Source organism: Hylaeus volcanicus, chromosome 4 (genome assembly GCF_026283585.1).
Source record: "Hylaeus volcanicus isolate JK05 chromosome 4, UHH_iyHylVolc1.0_haploid, whole genome shotgun sequence".
Taxonomy (NCBI): Eukaryota; Metazoa; Arthropoda; class Insecta; order Hymenoptera; family Colletidae; genus Hylaeus; species Hylaeus volcanicus.
This window is the reverse complement of record NC_071979.1, coordinates 11,980,209-12,006,086: the sequence shown is the minus strand read 5'-3', so window position 1 is coordinate 12,006,086 and position 25,878 is coordinate 11,980,209. Positions and strand designations below refer to the sequence as shown.

The 25,878-nt window shown below is 34.6% G+C and overlaps 1 protein-coding gene across 1 annotated transcript in view; it reads right to left on the bottom strand.

Moving 5' to 3' along the window:
* LOC128875194 (acetylcholine receptor subunit alpha-like) overlaps window positions 1–25,878 on the bottom strand; it is a 213,288-nt gene that overhangs the window by 61,283 nt on the left and 126,127 nt on the right. Inside the window, exon 5 of the mRNA XM_054120582.1 lies at window positions 12,707–12,887. Within this exon, the coding sequence (XP_053976557.1) occupies window positions 12,707–12,887 (181 nt within the window). The remainder of the gene's footprint in view (window positions 1–12,706; window positions 12,888–25,878) is intronic.

Here is a 25,878-nt window from a genome sequence, read left to right as displayed (position 1 = left end):
GCAATAAACTGATGTGCTTATGATACAAGTTCTACTGCAAATTGTTCGTTATAAGAACCGTGCAAATATTTATAGCTTCTATATTTCTACCAATTTTTCGTATTTTCTTGTTAATTTCGCAAACTATATAAACTAGTAATTTTTGTTTGAACTATATTCTAGAGATTCCCGAGAATATGTAGAATGTCATTGATTATAAAAAAAGGAGTTAATAAACTACAATTTCACAGAAAAGTTTTTTGAGAAATTGATCGATGTACGAATACATTCTACACCGACTATATGTAGATTCCTTCTGTCTTCCTCCATGAACCTTATACAGGGTGTTCAGACTATTACTAGCCAGCGTTTTTCTCGTAAATGGTACATGTGACAAAAAACTAAGAGAGGAAAAAGTGATACTGTTTTTTATGTGCAATGTAACCAGGTAGATAAATCTTTCGTATTTATACTTTTTTCTGAGAAATGAAGGTGACCTTTAGATTTTTAAATGGAATAGTATGTTTTGTATACAAAAATATGGTAGAGTATCGAATTCTAAATAAAAAAGTATTGACCTTTATTAGCCCTAAACCTCATAGATAACGAGTAATTTCACTTTATTACTTGCAAATTTTCTTAACGTTAATATCGACATGGAGATTCAACCTTGTCACAGATTTCCGTAGGACAGCGATGTGTACAGGCATGGAGCTCCTGATGAAGTGTTAGGTGACAGGGATGATGTTTTTCTTTACGAAGAATTCGTAGTAAACTTGTTTGCATCTCCATCTTGATATTACGTTAAGAACATTTTCAAGTAATAAAGTGAAATTACTGGTTACCTTTTAGGTTTAGGGCTAATAAAGGTCAATACTTTTTTATTTAGAATACGATACTCTACCATATTTTTGTACAAAAAATATACCTTTCCATTTAAAAAACTGAAGGTCATCTTCATTTCTCAGCAAATAGTTCAAATACGAAAGATCTATATACCTGGCTACATTGCACACAAAAAACAGCATAAATTTTTCCTTTTTCATTTTTTTGTCATACGTATCATTTACGAGAAAAACGCTGTCTAGTAATAGCCTGAACACCCTGTATATTTGTATCCATAGTATGGTGGCATTAGTTTAGACAAATTCATCGACTCATGATACATGGTCATTCAGTGTACTATTAAGTCTAAAATAGAAGTTTGAAGTCAGTAGATTGAACGCAGCCCGCTAGTCGGTCGAACAAAGATAGAAGAAGGAAAGAAGATGGTCCATATTTTAGTTGTTTAGTTATTCGATAGCATATCGAAGATGTAATATCCTGAAAATATTTATAGACATATTGTTGATCGTTGTTATGTCGTTAGGGACCGAAAAATAAAAATAACGATGTATGAGGAAATAAACGTAACCGGGCCCGGAGCTAACAAGGAAAGCGTTCGGACCTGTAAATTCTGAATTAAATGAAACTTTGGAATACGTAAGATAAAATGTATTCTCAAATGTCAGACGTAAAAAAGTTATATTCTTTTACATTTCGATAGATAGTCCAAAATGATAAATTTGTTCATATAAATTGCTTGATTCTATCTCTTGTGGTTAAAATTCTAATCGTAATATTAGGGTGAACCAAAAGTTCGTGCGTTTTTTACGTTGTTTCAATTTTGTGCAATTTTTTGAAGTTATTAAAATTACTTTATGTGCAAGTGTTATATATAATTTTGTAGCTTTTGAAAATCTCTTTCATATTTAATTATTAGCTGTATTAATTTATCAATCGTTTAATTTTTATTTCGTTTTAGTAAAAGCATGGAAAATTTTGAGATTCGAGTACTTTAACGTCACTACTGGAAACAAGAGTTCAAAGCTACTGAATATAATATTTTCTTTGCTGCTTCACAAGATTTAAACTCTTGCCTCCAGTAGTGACGTAAAAGTACTCGAATCTCAAAATTTTCCATTCTTTTACTAAAACGAAAAAAAAAATTAAACTATTATTATAAATGAATGTAGCTAATAACACTTGCGTATAAGGTAATTTTAATAACTTCAAAAAATCGTACAAACTGGAACAACGTAAAAAACGCAAAACCAAAAGTTCATCCTAACAATAACAAAAAATTGTATAATATTTATTTATAAATAACAAGTCGAACAATTTTTCTATGTGCATCTTTACTCTATCTCGTAACATTACAATGTCGCATCGAAAAACAAATAAACACGAAAACTTTAAGGGGCTGATTCCACCCCTTCGGAGTGAATTTCCGCCGAAAAGACAAAAATCGTTCTTTCCAAACTTTGATATGCTCCTCGTGGCCACGAAGTTTCATTCAGCTCAGAATTTCCAGGTTCGAAAGCTTCCGGTGTAAGTTGGAAAAGTGTATCGCGAATTTCGAACGTTCATGTGCGATCTATGGCGTAGCGCTTTCGTATTTCCTCGAATCACACAAGTCTGTAAGAAGCCATAAAAGAAATTACACAGCGCGAGTTAGCGATAACGTTGAGAAGAAAAACACAAAATAAACTTTAGCTGAACATATAGAGGAGTACGATTAAACGATAACCTAGCTCGAAATTCTTTAAATTCACTTTCATCCTAACTATCGTAATTTCGTGACATTCAATTCTTCGTTTCGCTACACAGTTAGCTTATAAGCGATGCTTCCATGAAACATGCTTGGTAATTTTCATGCGATGTGAGGTGTGTGTGTGTGTGTGTGTGTCAAAGTGTGTTGGCATGTATCGAACGACGCCGACGGCGGACGAATGGGATTAAACGGAAGATTATCGACAATTTATACGCTAGACCCGAGACGAACAAATGCATTCGTACGCTTTCAGATTGTTTACACTTACCGAACGATGCTGGGGTGGAGGATATACATATACAGTAAATCAAAGGTGGACGAAAGCATTCGTTCGTTTTTGGCAACGTTCCGAATCGTGTCGGTACATGAAAGAGAATTCAGCGATCCTCTTAATATAGTCAATACGTTCAAAGTGTATTTAAAGAAAGTACCTTACTCAAAGTTTACGAAATCCATCCTCCTTGCGCGTGGATTCGTTTCAATTATTACCCATTTGTAAATCTACAGAAAAATAATGCATAAAAAAAAGCTATGAAGGGTATACTATCAAAAGTGTTGAAGTAAACGTTCAGTAGTTTGAATTTACCGCGCTTATTGTCATCGTACTCAGTGATGGGCAAAACCCTAGGCTTCGAATAAATCTGAAGTTTGCTGATATGTTTGTCTCGTTTCCTCTTTTAAAAATTTTCCAAAGAAGGAAACGAGACAAACAGATCGGCAAACTTCAGATTTATTCGAAGTCTAGGGTTTTGCCCATCTTTGATCGTATTGTATTATACTACATGTTACACTATGTGCTAGAATAAAAGAGAATACACGGCGCGTTAATTAGTTATCGAAACCAAGCATCTGTCCTATCCCGAATTCCATTTCAACAAAAAGTATACAGAATTATGCAAAGAAATCGATATAATTGAGAAAATAGAAGTTGTAACTATGAAGTAACTCAATTTAACTCCGCTTAATTTAATATTAGAGTCTTCTATATTTCTTACATTTTTAACTTTTAATTCGGGAGGGCTGAAGATTAAAGAGAGTGTAATATGATTTGCTTTAAATATACAGGGTGTCCCAAAACTCTCGTAGGAACCGGAAATGGGGCTGAGACAATTCTGAACCACAATTTCCTTTACAAAAATGTCGGATGGTGCTTCGTTTTTGAATTATTAATGAAAAACCATCGACCAATCACAGCGCCCGAGTAGCGCACGCTCAGCTGGCGTAGCCGACCAATCCTGGCTCGAGGCTATGCTCTCGCTGCTGAGCGCGCGTTACTCGGGCGCTGCGATTGGTCGATGGTTTTTCGTTAATAATTCAAAAACTAAGCACCATCTGACATTTGTGTAAAGGAAATTGTGGTTCAGAATCGCGTCAGCTATCCCCCATTTTCGTCAACTCAAAAATTTTTGGGACACCCTGTATAATAAAAACCGATTACTCTTCAAAGATATACGGTTCTTGCATTTCACCATTATTCTACACAACTTGTACCTTTTTGACGTGTAAATCAAAAGAGTGTATACGGATCGTAATTATATAAAATAATGATAAGCCACATATCGTCTAAAAATCAGTGATTTGTTTATTATTGTTTGACTCAAATTGCATTAAATTTTCTTTAGTTCTTCAAAAGTGAGAGTAAGTTCACATGAAAGGGTTGAAAGGGATTCCGTAAAATTTGTACAAGGTTCTTCATTTCTTTCCGAATTTTGTTTATTTAATTTGAAATATAAAGATGTACTTTCCAATCATTCGTAAATTAATTTCATTCAGGGTTGGACATAATCGATTGCTTTAACTGTAATTACAGAGTCCATTTTACGGTAGTTAATTGCGACCAAACGCATTTACAATTCTAATAGCCGAATTGATCTTTTCACATTTACCATTTTATAAAACGGTACATTTTCATCGTACATTTCCAATAAACTTATAAAATTTACAAATATTGAAATTCTTACAATTTTTTGCTAAATTGATTACAAATTCACAAGAAATTACTTTTTGTTCTAATGGATTGGAAGAAGTAGGGACTAAATTTGTTGTACTTAGCGTTTACCGTTATAAAAATGTTATCATTTTTAAACAAAATGACTTTTGTTATATAATACATTAACCAAGAAGGGGAATATATTAGCGGAATAAACGTATAGACTTCTGATAGCAAAATGTCCGACATGATTCGGCGGAAACCGTCTTTCGCCGTCCTTCTGTCCATGCAAACGCACCGTGATGTGTGTAAAATCATGAAAAGAACATCGAACTTCGCAGCGTTCCGTTCCGAATTTCAACGATACTCTGTAACTCGAACGACACAACAAAACCACCGTGTTTCTGTTGTGAAACTCTAACGACACTCGACAGTCGTTTGCGATAGGACAATCATGTTGTTGTATACGAAATACAAGATTGATATTTCCACGACGTATCTGGCTTGGCAAGTGCCAAGTATCTTTTAATTACCATCCCTAAACGATCAAAAAATTTTACCGATTTCCAGGCTGTAGCAACGATATGGTTGAAATATAAGTTCCAAAGATAGAATAAAAATGTTGTCTTCTACATCTAACAGTTTCCTATTATTTAAAAGTATAATACGGCGTTGTTAAACATGTATTTAGTTAACATTGATCGTTCAAAAAGTTTGACAATTCGAGTGCGGGAAGTATGATAATAACATTCTAACGGATGAGATGTTATATTTCACCGTTATACATTAAATATGATGTCGTGCAAACATAGGTCTGTAATTAGTTTCCAGATTGAGCGTTTAACGGACTCTACGAACTACGGCTACTATACAGGGTGGTCCATGTAACGTGCCCAGCGCCATTAACTTCTAAAGTATGCATAGTATGATAAAACTTTTGTGTTTCTTGTTGCTTGATTTTAAGGAGCACATTATTTAGTCTTATGTTCATCTAGTCATATGTTCTTCTTGTAGATTGAGGCAGGTTTAAGATTTCAGGGTCAACTTCGTTATTTTAAATGGAATGCTATATTTTTTATGTCAAATATTTTTTATGTCATAATGTGCTCCTTAAAAACATGCAACTTCTGTATAAAAAGTTTTTTCATACTATGCATATTTTAGAAGATAATGGGGGTGAGCATGTCACGTAGCCCACTCTGTATACAGGGTGTCCCAGCATAAGTGTTACGGAGCTTTACCTCCAATACTATTGGCGATATGCAAAATTTCAAATATGGAAATTGCATGGTAAAATGGGGCTAATGTTTCAGCGAGAAGGAATTTTTGTTGACTTTGTTATTTAACGAGATATGATGGTCAGGTTTCGTTTTTCAAATGGAACTATATATATTTTTTTTATACCATGAGATAGTACTTTTCAAGACGAATTCATTAAGCTTTAATGTATTTAACCGATTTTTATTAGTTTTCAAAATAGAACGTTTCAAAGTGAAAACTAATAAAAATCGGGTAAATACATTAAAGGTTAATGAATTCGTCTTGAAAAGTACTATCGCATGGTCTAAAAAAAATATATATATAGTTCTATTTTAAAAAATATTAATTTATATTATATATTTATCTATTGTATTATAGATTTTCATACATATTTATATATAAAATCTTATCTATTACAAATGTATACATAATTTATAAATAATTTAATATCTACATATTAATAAATTATTTATTAATACTTTATTATACTTAATTTATTATATCATATAATAATATATTTATAAATTATTTATTAATACAACAGGAAACTTGACCATCATATCTCGTTAAATAACAAAGTTAACAAAAATTCCTTCTCTCTGAAACATGCGTCCCATTTTAATATTCAATTTCCATATTTGAAATTTTGCAATGAAAGATAGTTTTGTAGTTACAGCTCCGTAACACCTAGAATGGGACGCCTTGTATAGTATTACAAATCTCGAAGCAATTCTTGAATATTATATCGATCACTTGCTTTACTTGGACCGTTACGACAAACCTTATTCAACCTCTAACAGATAAAGAGGATTAAGTCACTGCAAGACATCTATGAATTGCTAATGCGACTTGGATGGACAACATTAGCGTGCGACAGTTTATCGATCGAAGTGCTCAACTTCTCTACTTCCTATTTACACGTTCATACTTGACACCAAAACTTACCGAAAACTAGCTGACGAAAATGCTGTTACTACTATTATTATGATAACCTAAGCTGACATCGTTAGCTCGCTACGGCTGCTATTACGCTATGTTATCAAGATTATAGACTAATCGAAAACGAATGGTCGTTCTATCGAGGGTCAAAATCATCGTCATTATACCTGTTCCCCTCTTTAAGGAGGGTGACCACATTACGTGGCCAAGTATTAAGTGTATCTCGGAAAAGTTTTTATTTTTTCTTACAGAGAAGAATTTATGTTTTTTTAACTTCGAGAATATTTTAAGCATGTTCTAAAGTGAGTTTACTAATTTTTTCAATTCATTTCGTGGGGAAATCGTTGAAATATTGCGTTTTCTTTTAAACAATATTTCTCCAATCTTTGGGAATGCTAAATCAAGAACTACTTGATCGATTGTTTCCAAACTTTACATACTCTTTATTTAAATTCTTTCAACTACAAATATGAAGTATATTATTGGAGACATCCAGAATTCCTACCGACAGCAAACTCAGGCGAAAACTTGCTATAAAAAACAGCTGATATCTCTAGGATTTCTATGTAAAATGAATTGAAAGTATGACTAACAAAGCTCAGGTAACTCACCCTGGGATTTCGATGCCAATTTTTTTGGTTATTCTGGAGGCGAATAAAAGAGATACGTGTCCCAGCGTTTGATTGAATAAGATTTAATTTCGGAGTAACAAATTTGTGAAGATTGAAATTTATTTATTTTTTTTTTTTATTTTGATGACACTGATATAGTATGTAAATTTTCGAAATAGAAATTATATTATCACTAGACTGCGGATCTTTATGCAAAATAAAATCTTGCCGAACGTGCCTACAAAAATTGAACCTAAATAGGAATTTATTTTATTTCGTAAATATTATAACATGAACTTTATTATCAATCTCTTTTACATTCTTGCATATTGTTTGCATTTTGTAGTTTCTTGCACATTCAAATTTCCTATAAATGCATAAAGATTCGCAGTCTAATTATCACATTATGAACATTAATGTAAATTTAATTTTAAGGTACGTTTAATTCAAGTAGTAATATTTTAAATAATAATATAAGTTATTTGTAATTGGTAACATATAAAGGTAACGTATTCGAATTTTCGATCGTTTAAATTTAAAATTTTATTGGAAATAATATTAACAGTATGTTAAATTTCCACTTTTTAAAACAATTAGTAGTAAGGTAAGAAGAATGAACAAACATCGGAATATGAATGTGAATTTTTTAATTACAAAATTCAATTATTTTGAAGATGAACAACTACTTGGATGATAAACATTATAAAAACATTTAAAACATATAAATTTTGTTACAGCACATACACATTTATTTTTTTGTATGGCCAGGAGGAAACATATTTCGTTGACGTTTCCAAACACATTTCTTTGAAGAATTAATGTCGATGCAAATCGAGTGTACTCGATCATATCTGTAAAAGCTCCCGCTGATAACTACCTGAATTAGTACCTTACAAATTAAATTTACATTAATGTTTACAACATGATAATATAATTTCTACCTCAAAAATTTGCATACTATATCAGTATCATCAAAATAAAAAAAAAAAATAAATTTCAATTTTCACAACTTTATTATTCCGAAACTAAGACCTATTCGATCAAACGTCGGGACACGTATCTCTTTTTTTCACCTCTAGAATAACCAAAAAAATTGGCATCGAAATTCCAGGGTGAGTTACCTGAGCTTCCCCTGTTGTTAGTAATATTTTCAACTCATTTTACATAGAAATCCTAGCGAAAGAATTTAAATAAAGAGTATGTAAAGTGTACTTTAAAACATACCTAAAATCAGATCCAAATATTGTCTAAATATAGTGCAGTTTATTCAGGGGTTTGGAACCTTTTCGCTAATAAGTACCATACAGCGCGTGCAACTTGAGGGGAGGGGGAATATATTTGCAGACCTGTGCTTGCATGACATTTTTCATATATTGAAAATATATATAAAGTGAAATATATTTGTAAATTTTATTAAACGCTGTAATCTAGACGTCTACGAATACTTAATTTTAAGGTTTCTTACGTTGTTATAAAAAAATGTTCCCTGTATTACCTACAATTAGTTACTTACATCTGCTTATCGCGATTAAATTCATTATAGGCAATACTTGTGTAGAAGATTAGTAACTATCGTCGAACTAGACACCAATTGAGAAACAAAGTACGATCAGTATAATAAGTATTCGTACAGGAACCGATTCAAAATAAAACTTCATCTATGTATTTTATTAATAAATTTTAAGAGGAGAAATAATTAACCAACATTCCTACATATTTTTAGAATAGAATTTGCTTAAATTAAAGTTTATTATTTTTACTGTTAACCTCTTATTTCTTTTCGTATTAATTTCATATTAAATTGTTCACTGTACGAATACTTCTTACACTGGCAGTATTTCTCACAGAGTTATAGATGTCAATTTCAATCAAACTTTCCTTGTTTTAAGAACAGGGAAAAATAGGGAGCACGTATTATTCTGTAGCCATAGTAACTTCAATTTAATAGAAGAAGCTACTCTCCGAAGTTTCATCGTTCCAATGGAATCTAGAAAATTACTGGACATATAAGGTAGTTTCCTAAACTGTGTTCGCATGTAAGGGATAAGGCCCCGCCAGAAATTTCAAAAAATCGATGTTTTGTTTGTTACTATGTTCCCTTAACCCTATATTTGCTGGCAGGACTTATAAGTCCTGTCAATTTTCTCATGGTACTGTATTAATTAAACGCTTTGAAACCTATTGTGACTTTCAAGTCCACTTCTATGAAGTTTGTGTTTAATTGTTGAATGGTAGCATAAGCTTTTTTCTTTTGGAAGCTTGTTAGAGCCAACTCTATAAGATGATATACAGTGGGTGTAGAATGTATTCGTACATCGATCAATTTCCCAAAAAACTTTTGTGTGAAGTTGTAATTTATTAACTCCTTTTTTTATAATCAATGATATTCTACATATTCTCGGAAATCTCTAGAATATAGTTCAAACAACAATTACTAGTTTATATAATTTGCGAAATTAACAAGAAAATACGAAAAATTGGCAGAAATATAGAAGCAATAAGTATTCGCACGGTTCTTATGACGAACAATTTACGGTAGAATTTGTAACATAAGGACGTCAGTTTATTGCTTCGTGGGATTAGAAAACATTAAATTTTCAGTAAAAAAGATTTAAAAAATACTCTAATAAAGGAATGAAAGAAGATCCTACCCCGAATAACATCGACATTTATGATAGTTAATTTAATGGCTAGAAGAGTTGCAGTAATTATAAAATCAAAAGGAAATCCCACGAAGGAGGTATTACATACTTGTAAATTAATGTAAATTTCTTTTTTTTTTTAATGAAATTTTAAAAATTAAACAGTTGTGCGAATACTTATTGCTTCAATATTTCTATCGATTAATTGTTTTTCTTCTTGTTAATTTCGCAATTTACATAAATAGCTATTTTTTTTTTTGTAATCTATCTATTCTAGAGATTTCCAAGAATATGTAGAGTATCATTGTTTATTAAAAAAAAAAGTTAATAAATTACAATTTCAAATAGTTTTTTTGGAAATTGATCGGTGTACGAATACTTTCTACACCCACTGTAAGACCCAGATGGACTTCTAGATTTTAAAAACTTTTGAGAAATACAATAAATAAAGGGTTAAAGCTTTCAGAATACGACAAAAAATATCTCATAGCCCGCGAAAATCTCAAAGAGGTCGTTTTCAAATGTTTTCCCAAGGCATCTTGTAGGGCGCACGATGCGGCGAGAACACAGAACGTTTTTCACAGAACTCCATTTTTCAAATCGTGCGAAACGATAACTCCTACAAATCTTGTCCGATTCTCCTAAAATTTTGAGGGCGACATCTCTAATATACCATCTAGTGGATAGTGTATGGATCTTGCTATAAGTTGTAAACTTTACAATTTTTCGATGAAACTTTCGGAAAATAGTTCATTTTTTTCTTTATTTATGCACCATTTTGTGAGAAAACAATATTTTCAAATTTCCACACGCTGTCCACTAGCTTTTGCGATATATTTGCAGAAAATTTTCGGTTTTTTTGTTCTAGGTTTAAATCTGTGTGCTCAATCGTTTCGCTCGTTTGAGGCCTCGCGTAAAAGATGCTTAGAAATTTTGTGTACTGAATCCGCCATTTTAAAAGAAAAACATATAAAAAAATTCTGCTTTTGAACATTAATATGCATTAAATAAAATAGCCTACTTGAATTTTTCACTGCTTTTAATAAATTTCTGAAAAAAATTCTCCAACTTATCTTATTATTTTTGGGTGGAGTGGCATTATATTGATCGTGTAAATTTTATTCTACATTGTTGTTCGAATGGTAGTGCTATGAGTAGTCAATCTTTATTGTTAATCACTAGCACGTAAAAATGTTTATACGCTCGTTTCGTAGCTTTCGAAACGTTACAGATAAAGTGAGTCCAAAGTATTCTGATTTCCTTCGTTTCATTTTTTCTAGACAAATAGGTTTAGGAAACTTCCTCATATAGCCAATTACGTTCAAGTTCACATATCATCGAGATGAAACATCTGAGAATAGTTTGAACCGTTCTTTTTTATTGCTGCGTAAACCTACGTACTACAATGTGTATAGTATATATGTAGACGTTGTCAATATTCGCATCATTAATTTCCTCAATGAACTCGAAACACAAAATAATGTTTGAACGAACAAATTGAACCGTGATAAGAAAGTTCGAAACAAGTTTCAAAGGTTCTGCATTTTTGTTATCGTATTAACACATTCGCGACCGCAGACGTGAATTCACGTCACTTCGAAGTCTATTCCTGGTTATGAAAAAATTATGAAAACCTTTTTATTTTATACAGTACATATTTACAACATTGACATTTCAAAACATATTTCGTCATTTTTATCATCGCCTTAAGGATACATATTTCCGATGTCCTGCTTCAGAATTTTATTATTTACGTAAGTACTCGGTATTAGAAACGTAAAATACCTGGCGGTCGCGAACGTGTTAAAATGGAAACTTTTTGAACGATTTGCCGATTTGCGAATTTAGTATTTGGTAAATCTACAAGTGCATCTACACGAGTTAAATCATTTTCCCGCTACAGAAAATATTTCAGCGTGTGTTTGACATGTCTGATTTAAAAAGAGTTTGAAAAGTCACGTGTTCGTGTACCCTGTCCACGTGTGTTATGTACATAGAGTTCGTATACCCTAAGTTTAGTAACAATCCAATCCCACGATCTAACGTTAAATCTTTCCATGGAGCTGCTAATATCAAAGAGCAATGCGACTGACCAGCTTGGATACGCTTCGAAGCGGATTCTTTTCACCTCGATTCACGGATTCGTGATATCCAGGTATCCTTTAAAACCTTCGATGCATCACTCTTTCGAGTCGTTCGTCGAGACGAGAATCCAGACCTGATAGTCTCGCGAGAAATTACAGAAAAGACGTAAGAAAGCTAGGCAACGTTTCATTTCTCGACTTCGAAACGATTAATCGATAAGTTCTAGATCGTTCCCGTCCGATTCCACGGAAGCGGATATTCTAGATTCTCGCAAAAACGAGGACGAAAGTTGTTTTCAACGATCGATTTCAAATATGCGAGCCTGTAGGATCGTTCGAGCACACCGCAGAATAATATATAAAAACGAGCTGACCGTACGACGTCACGACGAATGTCAATCAAATAACACTGCAGTCCACACCAAGTAACAATATTGAAATATATATATATATATATATTTAATATATAGATAATATATAAATATGACGTATGACGTCCAAGACCAGCGCATCGCAGAAACGATTACGGGTTATGTCAAGGTGGCATTCTCTGATGGAACACAAAAAAGGAAAGAAATAACCAAGGAGAACAAACTGGGAAGACCGATCATATATGACGAGCAAAAAGGTTCAATCTGGCGATCGTGCTCGTTGCTTTTACATGGCACCTTAAAACCGTCATAAGTCCAGGAGCCTAACTTCAAAACACAGGTCTGTACGTCGTATGGAAAGAACTCAACGTCGATGGAGCAGGAAGATTTATATACGGCCGGCGGTTGCCAGACGACCAATCCCGAATAGTAGACCGTAGCCTTGGTCATCAGCGTCACCTCGTAGTTGCCGTCGGCGCTGGAATCACCGAAGAAACGAGCCGAACGTGATCACGATTGGCTCCTCGAGAAGAGCGCCGGATGCTGCCATTTCGCGGCTCCCTAAATTGCCGCGCGGAATCAATCGAGCCGAACGGGTTACATCGATCACCCCGATCATTCATTTTCTTTCATCGAGACAGCGATTTTCCTCCTTTCGAACGCTATTCAGATTCCTTCTTTTAATTAGCTCCCTAACTTTTCCTTTCTAGAGGGCTGGACAGAAATTCCATGTCGTGTGCTTGTCACGCGTCATTCTACGCTACGAAAAAATCTACCTCAAAAATGTTCTTCACTGAAAATCGAGGTTAAAGTTTGCGTAATCGTATCGCGACTATTCTTCGGGAGGATATACAGGCTGGTCCACGGAATTGTTTCAAGTCATAACTCCGTTATTATTGCATTTACGAAAAAATGCCAAAGGAGAAAGATAAATGGTTCAAAGACCACTACATCCGTAGGACTTAAAATTTCTGTTAGATACAGCAGTACATATGCAATTAACAATTGCATCATTTCTGACTTTATCTTCTTTTATATATTTTTTTTATATATTTCATTTCTTTCTTATATATTTTCAAAAAATGTCTTTATTGAAGAAGATGCTCAAACGCTTCTCCATTACATTTTTACACCTAATATTTTACGAGTTATAAGGAAAAATGGAAGGCGCTAAGAAAGTTAGCCCTTTGCACTCTGCGCCATCTCGTTCCAAAATATGCAAATAGGAATCGCATTACATAAAATAATCTAACTCTGGAAACTTGTCTTTTGTGGTATTATTGGACTTGATTATAAATTCAAATAGCTTTCTTGAATCATTGGCACGACTGCAATCATAAATTCTTTAAATATAAAGTTTAAAGGCAAAAACATAAGTTTTAGTGAGTTAGTAAAGTTTAAGGCAACGAAGTTTAAACATAAACGATTTATGTTTGCAGTGGTGTCACTAACAAAATTTGTTAGACTTACGATGTCCCTTCATAAGGGACACCTAAGTGAAAAGGGTTAGAAATGTACAGGGTGTTCGGTAACTGGTGGTACGAGCGAAAAGGGGGTGATTCCACAAGAAAAAATAAGTCGAAAATATAGAATAACAATTTTCCATATCAGGCTTGTTTCTGAGAAAATCGACTATGAATTTTCTCACTGTAGATCGTTGTCTCGATGGTTATTATCGCAGTTTAAGTCTGTTTTTATCGTAACGGAAAATTAAGAACACGTAACGACATAGAATGTTGAAGTAATCATAAAATTTATTATTACAAAAATTTATGAAAATGTTGGCCACGTTGCCGAATACATACTTTTGTTCTTCTAATTAAATTTCTATAAACGCTTTCTAACATATTCGATTGTTTTAGATAATAATAATAAGATAATAGGTAAGAAAACATTTCCGTGCTATTGAAACTGTTTATCAATATAATTTCAATCGAGACAATGACTACAGTGAGATCCGTTACAACAGAACATAATCAAGTGCACCCGTACCCGGCGGAAATTCAAAGTCAATTTTCTCGAAAACAAAGCCTCGCATGAAAAATTTGTATTCTATATTTTCGACTTATTTTTTCATGTAGAATCACCTCCTCTTCGCTTGTACCACCGGTTACCGAACACCGTGTATGCCAAAGGTCGATATGTCAATTAACCAAACGTAACAATTTCCAAAAATGTTTCAAGAAAACTGAGTGATAGGATACGATACGATTAACCAAATTTAATCTTGAATTTCAAATCAGATTTCGAAGTACATTTCGCGGTATATTTTTTGTAACAGGTCTCGATCGATCTAGGAACGTAGAGTCACCCGTGAAATCCTCGATACCTGGAATTTTTGTCACCCTCTATTCTCCCTTCGACAAACCATCCTTTCGTATTTTCACGTTGAAACGTTTCCCTCGTAGCGATCGATTTCGCGTAAAGATATCTGGCAGCATCCGTCTCCTATCGTGGTTTTCGACTCCCCCACAGACAGTAACATTTGGAAAACATACAAGCTCCAGAGCGCGTTCCACCGCGGAGTTTTGAAATCCACACGACGAGCCGATCGTTCGCGTACAGTCTAATCTTAAGCTCTAGATGGATCATCCCCGACGTATCACGAGCTCTCGATCCACGTCGCGGAGGACCCGTGGGTCTCTTTGCCACGCAACTTAGCGGCTACCATGCAAGTTTACCTTGAAGCCGTCATAGGTCCACGAACCGAACTTGAGGACGCAGGTCTGCTCGTCGAATGGGAAGTACTCCACGTCGATCTCGCAGGATGACTTATAAATGGCGGGTGGCTTCCACTCGACCAATCCTTGATGGTAGATGGTGGCCTTCGTGGCCAAGGTCACCTCGAAGTTGCCGTCCGCGCTGCGAGCGAGCACATTAGTGGTTCTGGGCGCTGCGGCGGTCGAGCTTACTTTGTATTTCCGATTCGATACCAAGCCGTCAATTTTTTTTGTTTTGTTTATTCTTGTTATTTTCTTTTTTTCTTTCTTTCTTTCTTTCTTTCATATCTTTCTTTATTTTTCGTTTCTGTTTCGTATTTATCACAAGAATGCCTTGACGTCGCAAATTTCAACGAAAACGCGAACGCAGGTTTCTCGGCAATTTCGAAACGGAGACGTGAATTTCTCTGAAGAATACAAATTTTGAACGAACGCACGTGACCCGGGTACGCGTCGACTCGGAGCATTCGATCATTTTTCAGATTCTATCGCGGAGTCTCGCGGTTCTATTAACCGTCGTCACAGATTAATCACCGAAAGCGGATCACTCGACTGTTGCCGGAATTATCCAATATTTACATTTTCTTTAGCTCGCGAATGCCACGCGTAATTCGCTGTTTTTTTAAGTTTCTTTCGTTCGAGCCAATACGGTAATTAGTAAGGAAGCAAGTGTAGAATAACGCGGTTAGTATTATGTTAAAATCAGAAATAAAGTGATTTAGATAGTCTCCAACTTTATTCTAATAAAAAATAACATCCATTTGGACTATGCTTCGTACAATCCAATTTATTCATCTTTAGAATCTCGTTATCGTGAATATTTTAGATGCTAAGGCTCTTATTTCGATCGTACATCCGATGTGTTCATGTGTAAAACTTAAATAAGTAAAATGGACAAATATGTATTTTAACGATATCATGTATCAAATTTTTGTTCGTGACGAAGTAGATCTATTATAAAAAATAAGATAAAGTCAGAAAGTTAAGAAATCTCTAAGTTTAAAATTAATTGGCGCGGATGAAGAATCAAACGTGAGTACTTTCGAAATAATATTGCAGAGGAGTATGGATTATTCGAACTAATAAGAAATCATATTCGATTCTACGATCGATTTTTAGAATAATTGATCTAAACCAAAGTTACAACTATGTAATAAAATAACAGGAGACAGATTAATTTAGGTATGTGCATGTTGATCTCACGAATCGATATATGACATGTTTGATATAAAAAGCAACTTAATAATGCTTACAAGGGAACCTCTCTAATAATTGATTGTCTAGTCGACAAATTTGGTTATTAAAAAAAGTAAGTTATAGTTGCACGTCAACTATGTATATTGCCATCTATTATAACGATTACTTTTTTATGACAATAGAATTTTTAGCACAATTTGCACATAAATATGTGATACAATTCCACCTGTGACAGTGAGTATCACGTCCCTCGAACAAGAAGCTTTGCCTTTGTGTCTCACGATATCTAACCAAGCTTTTGCATAATGGTCGAACATGAAATGCTAAAGAGAGTAATATAAAGTTTTAAGTGCTATCGATTAATAGTTTAATGCATGTTTAAGGTTAAAGTTTCAGCAGGTATTTACATATGCCGCACTGTACGAACTCTTTGCAAACTGTGACAATATGGCGTAGTGGATAAAATATCAGATTTCCAACCTATATGCAGCGAGTAACTCTAATAATTGGACACTTTACAATTTTCACTTTGTCGCCTCGTAACTTCGTTTAGAATATGCGATAAAACAATTAAGATATATATCACATTAAAACGTCAAGTCTATTTAATAAATGCATGAAGTTTATTTGTTTACTTTATAAGGTTTCACCTAAAATAAATATTAAATGAAACAGTGTTTAAATTTAACGTTATTTTAACATTCGGACAGCTTCAAAAACTTCTGATTAATATACTAATCTTTGCTAATAAACAGTATTTTAATATTTCGTCGACGAATAACTTCTTTCAGACGTTGTGGCATGTACCATTTTGTTTTCGAACGACTTCTTCTGCACTGTGTGCACAACGAAGATACGACGATGACAGGTGTTAGCATTTTTGCTTATGATAAAAGGTAGTCAAGATAAATCATTTGTCAATATTGGAATATAGAAGTATTATCTATTAGAGTAGTGCATTCAAGCAGAAAGTATGAAGAAGTAAAAAACGACGCGTCGAAATGGATACGAATGAAATTTGTCGAATTCAGAATTGAAAGAAAGTAGAGTGAACATTGTAGACCTATGTAGAAATCTGAAACAGCATGCCACGAACTCCCATGCTGTAGAGCATCAGCTATAATAGGATAGATTATAGATTCGTTTGATTTTTTACCTAAAAATGCGTGCATGAAACCATGAATATACAGAAATCGGAGAGGAAGTTTGGTATCAACGTTTTACCCTATGCGACTTATACAGGGTATTCTAGAATTAGTGTAAAAACCGGAAATTGGGGGTAGCTGAGATGATTCTGATTAGTAACAACAATAATTGTTTTATTTGTATAAATTACATGATTTTTGTAAATACCCAGTTGCTTGAAGTGAAAACGTTTCTGTGTGGGATAGTAAACAATGTAAGTAAGTGATTAACGTTATTTAATGAAGAGTTAATTATAAATAAAAATGTGAACAACGCGCTATTTATGAATAAAAATGTGAATTTATTCATATTCATATTCACAAATCCGCGTGATGTGAATTTATTCATATTCATATTTATGAAAATGAATACGCCCATCTCTGGCTAAGACGATTCTGAACGACAATTTCCTTTGCAAAAATGTCGGATGGTGCTTCGTTTTTGAATTATTAACGAAAAACCATCGACCAATCGCAGCGCCCGAGTAGCGCACGCTCAGCTGGCGTAGCCGACCAAACCTGACTCGAGGCTATGCTCTCGCTGCTGAGCGCGCGTTACTCGGGCGCTGCGATTGGTCGATCGTTTTTTGTTAATAATTTAAAAACGAAGCACCATTTGACATTTTTGCAAAGAAAATTGTCATTCAGAATCGTCTCAGCTACCTCCCATTTCCAATACTTACACTAATTCTGGGGCACTGTGTACAAGCTGACCGAACAATGTTTAGGACTTAGAATAGACGTAGCACAATTTGGACTAATTGTAAATAAACATCCTTAAACGATCAAGTGTACATGTTATACACATAATTGCGTTACTCAGAGTGCACGAGTTGAACGATTAATAAAAATAGTAATTATTTCCATAGCAGTTTGTTCAAAGATATGACAGAAGTGTAAGGAAAGAACTTCACTTAATAAATATTATAATACGAAAATCCATGTTCGATAAAATATTGTCTTTTTTAAGGAAAACAAGTTCAATATATGAACCGCTCATTACACAAATCGATTAACTCCACAAAATAAAAATATAAATGTCAAATTGAGTAACCTCCTCCTTCTCAAAGTCGGTTAAAAAGTTGAGAAATGCGATGAACTGGTCTCTGAAATAGATTATTTATCATTCAATGACCAAGGAAATTTTGTCGTTTAATTGTGTTAATCTTTATTATTCAAGAAAGTTATTGCAAATATAAAAAGTTATGACTATACCAAGTGCTTTGACATTTAAATTTAAGATTTTCCAAAGTGGAGTTAATCGATTAGTGCAGTGAAAGGCTTTTATTCCGATTAAATAAAAAGAAATTTGTTAGGAGAAATCGCAACTTTGATTTCAGAAATATATTTTCGTCTGTTAATCAACTATGATTGTTTACATTCTACTATCGTCAATGTTTAATAACGTTTATATGCTTTACAGTGCACTCAAACAGCTAGAATCTTTTCGCAAATTTGTTATCGTTAGGGCAAATATAAAAATTACAAAATATGTTTCGAAATATCAATGTTGTAAATATGCAGTGTATAAAATAGAAGGATTTCCATAATTTGGAACAGAAACTAGGAATAGAATTTGAAATGACGTGAATTCACGTCAGCGGTCGCGAATGTGTTAATAATAAGTCTCGATGTCTGGAACCTTTAAAATAACCATGTTTTATATTTATTAGTACACTTTTCCTACTTTCCATCGTTTCATTAAGTTGACAAGTAGAATGCAGAGATAAAGCGGAGTTTATTAATATCGAAAAGTTTCGAAACTGCCTGCGTAAGTATACACCATGTCGAGATTGTTTTATTATCGAGTTTAGTTCATCCAAAGCTACCCCAAGCCTCTTGAAACTTTAATTCTGCTTCGTGCAGTTTACGCGGTCTTTCTCGATTGCAAATATGGGAATTGGTTTGCGACAGACGCTGTAGGGGAACGCGTGCTTATTAACAATCCAGCTTGAGCTGCCTCGAGAAATTTACCTACCAACGCGAGCGTACACTCTGTTTCGGTGCATATTTCAATGCGCAAACAAACATCGACCCGTACCTGTGTATAAATTATGAGAACGAACACAAAAATCCATTCCCAGTGTTGAGAATCCGTGTCGACTGTTTTTCAAATCAAAGCATCATTCAATCATTTATAACTCTAGTTTAAGTAGAAATATTTAATTGTCGTTTTGTTATTGTTTGTTAAATTATCAACCATCTCAGTTCTCGACCTGAATTCGTTACAATTAATCTATATGTATATTATATTAGGTGGACCGGAAAATAATGTCGTTTTTGCAATTTTAAATACTTGTTTATCGTTCATCAGCTCATTGATTTTTATCGATCTGCCATTGACAATTTGCACACTAGATGGCAGAAGGCTATTGATAACGGGAGCGATTATACAATTAATAATTAAAAATAGAAATTTATAAAAAATTTGTTTGGATTTAATGTAAAAGAAACGACATTATATCCCGTCCACCTAATATAACTTAACCTGATAATCATTATAACATATGTATGTATACAGGGTCTTAAAAAAAAGCATTCAATATTTATATGGTGTATAGGGCACACTGTACTGAGTGAAAAAGCTTTAGTAAACATAGGTCTAAAGGTCAACCGTTTCTGAGATATAAACATTTTTGTTTGCTAGTATCATGGTTACTTAGCAGAGAAAAGCAGATAAAATGCAGATGATGAAAATACCTACAGAATGAGACATTTTATCGAAAAACCAGAATATACGTTTCGTAGTACATGACATAAACTATTCAAATCTTTTTTTAAAATAAAAATCGGTCTTACGGAAACGCATACAGTGAGAAAACTAATTATCCGACAATCTCTGTTTTGTGTACACATAAAGAACACATTCATCGCTACTTATCCCCCAGTTAGCCAACGCTTCAGCTCAAAAAATGGCGGAGTTGTGGTGAATTTTTGAAAAAAACTCTGAATTTTCCGGTTTTCCCGATTTTTCTCCGTTTCTCATTATCCGATCGAGACGTTCGAGGTCTCATTCTGTAGGTATTTTCATTATCTATATTTTATCTCGAAGCATTCATATTGCTGCGTTAGTTTAAAAATTATAAGCAAAAAACGACAAAAATCACTATCTTTTTGCATTACATTGTTTATAACAAGAAAACGGAAAAGAGTTGGGAGTGAAAAACATATACCTATTAATTTATGCATCCCCTTTTATGTAATTGTACAATCGCTTTGCTGTTAGTATTTTTGTTACACAAAAATTCTCGACTGATTGTAGAGGTCCTCAAAAGATTAATCTGCCTAAACGTATGGACAAACCAGTGACAACAGCGAACTCGGAAAATTCAAAACAAATGCCATCAACATGACCCTTGACAGTGTTCCTAAATGTATGTCCAAAATAATTCCTTAAAATTAAAAAAGAATGTATATCGCGATCATTGATATGAAAATTATACGAGTGAAGCAAACAGAAGTGTGCTCTAAACTTAAAAGAAATATCATAAAATAAAACGCAGATATTTTTGATATCATATAATACGTATAATGAAAACAATAATTTGTGTAAGTATACAGTCGCTTCTATAGATATTCGTGCCCTCTATGTCTATTGAAAATTTTTGTATAAATTAAATAATAGGTTTGATGTTTCCAAGTGTATGTTTGTATAAATATGTTGATGTATATATAAACATATACATGTACAAGCTTGTTGATATACATATTTATAATGAAAAATTCATTTGGTAATATAAAAACTATTATTTAACCCTTTGCGGTCGTATGTCTACTCTCAACCACCAAAACTTTTTTACCGTTCCGGTCGTATGTCTGCTCTCAGCTACCACACAAAGAAACATACTAATCTTATGTTGTATTCCACAGAGTTGAAAAGATTTAAAAGATTTTCTAAGATATTAGTGTAATAATAGATTAATGGAAAGATTAATGAAAAAATCGTTAGTAATTATATTAAATTATACAAGTGGTACGAGCCGGAGGGGGCAGCTGCGTAGCCGGGACTTTTCTATTGGAATATGGTTTTTTTGTTAATGGCTTGACCAGTGTTGTTAGGTATCACTGGATGCCTTGAGGAAATAGACGCAGAGACGAACCTACGTATGGCTAACGTAGGGAGCTCCAGGAGGTTGGTTATCGAGGACGAACCCACGTATGGCTAACGTGGGGAGCCGCAGAAAATGTTAGTATTAGGCCTCGTAACAGTTTTTTGATGTACCTCGAGCGGCAAAGGTACACCTTAGTGAGTACTGGACTGGGTATTATAATCGATCAACTCTAATTAAAAATGATATTATATATACATATATATATTCTGATATGCACCGGGACTTACAATTGTTATAAGAGTAATTGTCGCGGTGTACCAATGGTAAGCTATGTTACAAATATGAACTTAGTTTAAGATATAGTTTCGATTCCGCGAAGCTAGAATCTAATCCTTCTCGGTTTTCACGAACGCGAGCAAACGGGGGACGACTACAACGACAAAATAATGCCTAACAGTAGACTACGTACTGTATGGTTAAGATTTGCTCGAAGGGGACTTGAACCCGATCTCACTAAGTTTTCTCGTGTAGACAGTTCGTAAGAGCACGCTCAGACGTGTACAGAACCCTTTCTAGACTTTGACTAGACCCGATATGCCTTCGTCGTCACCCTTTTTATATCCAAAAATCATAGGCCAAGGGGTGGCGGGGAAGTACATTGCACGATTCCGAGATTTCCGAGGGACTACGCCCTAGCTTCGCATTGGTCTCGAATTCCTATGCCTACTCGAAGAATACCGGGTGCGCACATCCGACTCCAAATAAGGAAATTTGGAACGGGAACGTAACACAAGAATATATGAACCAGTGGGTGAAATATCTACATGTTAACTTTTTCAAAGATAAATATATCAAATATTGTTATTTTTTCTGTAACAGACTGTAATAAATACCAAATAGTCGAAAATACTTATTTGGTAGAATTCCAAATAATATTTTATAAATTGTGTTTAAGAGTAATTAGGCATTCTGGTTCTTAAAATACTTCAAAATGGCAAGAAGAAAGTTACCGGAAGATACCACATGATGGAGAACTATAAAATATAATTTTTACATAAAAACACATTATTGTGTAAATGTTCCGGATAGAATCAACCCGACGGGACGAGGAGGGGCGATAATGACTGCCAGTAAAGAACAACAGACCTCGCATAGGGATTAGGCTCTGAACTGAAGGTCGACCTTCAGCGCGGGAAGGCCCAAAAGCCGACCCGTGGTTGCAAGCCAGCAGACGAGACCGTTGGAAGGCGTTTCGGGTACACACAGGGTACAATTGGGATGTTTTGGAATAGAGTGCGAACAATGCGCACAGGCAGTCATTTGAGCGCTTCCTCGACTTCAGCGGCAAGACAATGCGCCGATGAATTTAGTACCGCGATCGCTATTCTGACATCGTAGAAATAAGTCTTTAATGTTTTTATTCGGGCAATGCGGAGAAACAGCGAAAGGTGAGAATAGTTTACGGCATGCTAGCGAAGCGAGGCTGTTTCGAGTCGATGGCTGATATTGCCGGTAATATCCATCTAGGGGTGACCGTTTATGAGGTCTTTAGGATTTCGCGTAGTCCCGAGTCTCAGCGGTCTAGCGTGCCGCTTGGAACAACCCATGAGTAGTGGCCTGGGGCTTTCCGCGAGACGCCGAGCGACCATCTACCCTTGCTCCGCGATACCGTTAGCGGGGGCGCGGCGACTGGGGTGCGCGTGAGGGCAGGGGCGCCCTGATTGGGCCTTGGTCCCAAAACCAGTGCTAATGAGCGCGCCTCTTGGACTTGACGGGGGTGGCATCTAGGGTGAGGAGTGGTGGTCCGAGGTATCTTCGACGGTCACCTGGCGAAGCGGAATCAGATTTCGATCTATCCGACCTCGAAGACGCACGAGCGATCTGAGAGACATCAATCGTTGTAGACCTTGCGAGTATACAATAAATTGGCGTTTTACCTTCCAACGGAGAGTTTATATCGTATCAACCTTTACTTCCCGAACAGTAAATATATATCTAAAGTCTACAAAAGAATTAATTAATCTTGTTTATCCATCATAAATTTAATACGACCGCAAAGGGTTAATTTAGTCAAACTTCTTCGATAGATATAGAGGGTACGAATATTAATGGTATTGACTGTATATCTGCCTCTGTACATAAATACCTACGTATATCGTGAAGAATTCCGTCACGCGAAAGAAAAAACCTTTACATTTAGTATGTTTACGAGCAACTAACATTGTCGTAAAGAATAAAATACCACATTCTCTGTATGTTTCCCAAGAACTGTTCTCTTCACCCAGCACCACGCGTGACCCGTTTCTCTTCATCCTAGCATTTCGTTAACCCAGATACATATCTGTCTCGCTAACGCGCACATCTTCTTCTAACGATAACGTCCTTTGGCCCACCGTGTGGTAGTTTCACCAACACGTGGTTCGGTGAGGCATTATCGATAGTGCGCGGTATGTTACGAAGATCGCGAGAGGTCTCTATCGGAGCTACCCATCATCGATACGAGTATAATATTATCGAGGAAAATGTCGGTTCCTTTCAACGTTCAAAACCCAATGACCGATCATCGATCAAATGCAATGTAGATTTTCGAGTTCGATATTCCGATAACCTTATTCAAAGAAAACTTTGCTATTATTTATATCTGCTTAACGAAATTTCCCTATGTCTCGAATCGACAAATGGGCTTCATAAACATTTGAGTTTGACGTTTTCTAGGATTGATGTTCCCAAATACATTTTTCATTATTAATAGACGTGTAAAATTTGTTCATGTACATAATGAAACATTTACTTGGATACATCAAACTTATCGTTTAATATAGACGAATTTCTTCAACAGACATAGAAGGTACGAATATTTATGGTACATATGAGAACAAAATATCTTATTAACCCTTTGCACTCGAGAGGTGACTCTCAGTCACCATTAGGTTTCACCCAGCAAATATACAATACCTAATGTTTCTTTAGGTTTCATTTCTTTGGAGCTCGAAATGTCAATAAAATGATTGTCGGTGAGGTAAAGGTGACCTTATCATCAAATCTGCATAAATAGCTTAGAATTCATGGCAATAGAATGCTAAGAAACATCTCGAGTTGTTGGCAGATACCAGAAAAAAAACCTCGAGTGCAAAGGGTTAATATTGTCTGGGATACAAAACAACTCATTCATGTCTGACCATTTCTCGCCAATTCTACTTACGGAGTTTGTTAACCCTTTGGACTCGAGAGGTGACTGTCAGTTACCATTAGGTTTCACGCAGCAAATCTACAATACCTAATGTTTCTTTAGGTTTCATTTCTTTGAAGCTCGAAATGTCAATAAAATGATTGTCGGTGAGGTAAAGGTGACCTTATTATCAAATCTAGATAGCTTAGAATTCATGGCAATAGAATGCTAAGAAACATCTCGAGTTGCAGGCAAACATCAGAAAAAAAGGCCTCGAGTGCAAAGGGTTAATTCTATTCGTTCCTCTTCCTCATAATTCTGTTTCATGTACATAATGATTTACATAATGATTTACATCTTACTGAAATCTTTAAAAATTAAATCGAAATAAAATGTGTGGAACTGGCTGTATATTTATTAGGATATTACATACATATGAATTATATAATATGTACAAAGATGAATTTCTTTTTTATCACGTATGTTACTGTAATAATAAGCGTGTTACTAATAATTACGTACAAATTTGCTCGTGGAAGTATACAACTTGTTGAGTTGTGTGTATAAAGAACGTCGAGGAATAAAAATTGTCCGCTGAGAGGCTTTTTACCAAATATTAATATTGTGAGGAAAGAGCCGAATTTGGGCATTTAAATATGAGTTGCCATCTATTAGCGATCTGTGCAAAAGGGATCGAACTCCCGGCGAGCTTTTTGACACAGGTCTGTGGAACTAACGACAGCCGAACAGTTGAAAAAAGAAAAATGGAGTCTGTTGACAGCTTGTATAGAGATATATTAAATAGAATAATAGAAGTGATTTAGTGTGTGCTTAAATTAAAAATTAAAACTATTTCTTCTACAACCTTTGTATCCAAGATGTCCTACAAATATCAATATAATATCGATATTACATTTCGAACATAATAATTCGACCCCAAAAGGGGATGAAATTAATGCTTCGTGCAAACGTTTTCGCTGTTCTAGACTAGTGAATTTTCTTGAGTTATATAGAATACTGTGAGAGGTGACTCTTATCGTGTGGAAAGTTCACGGAACTTATTTAAGATATTCTGGTCCAATTACTCCATTTCGCAACATTACCCAAAGCCAATTAAGAACATCGGAGCCTCTGAATTCTCTCTCTG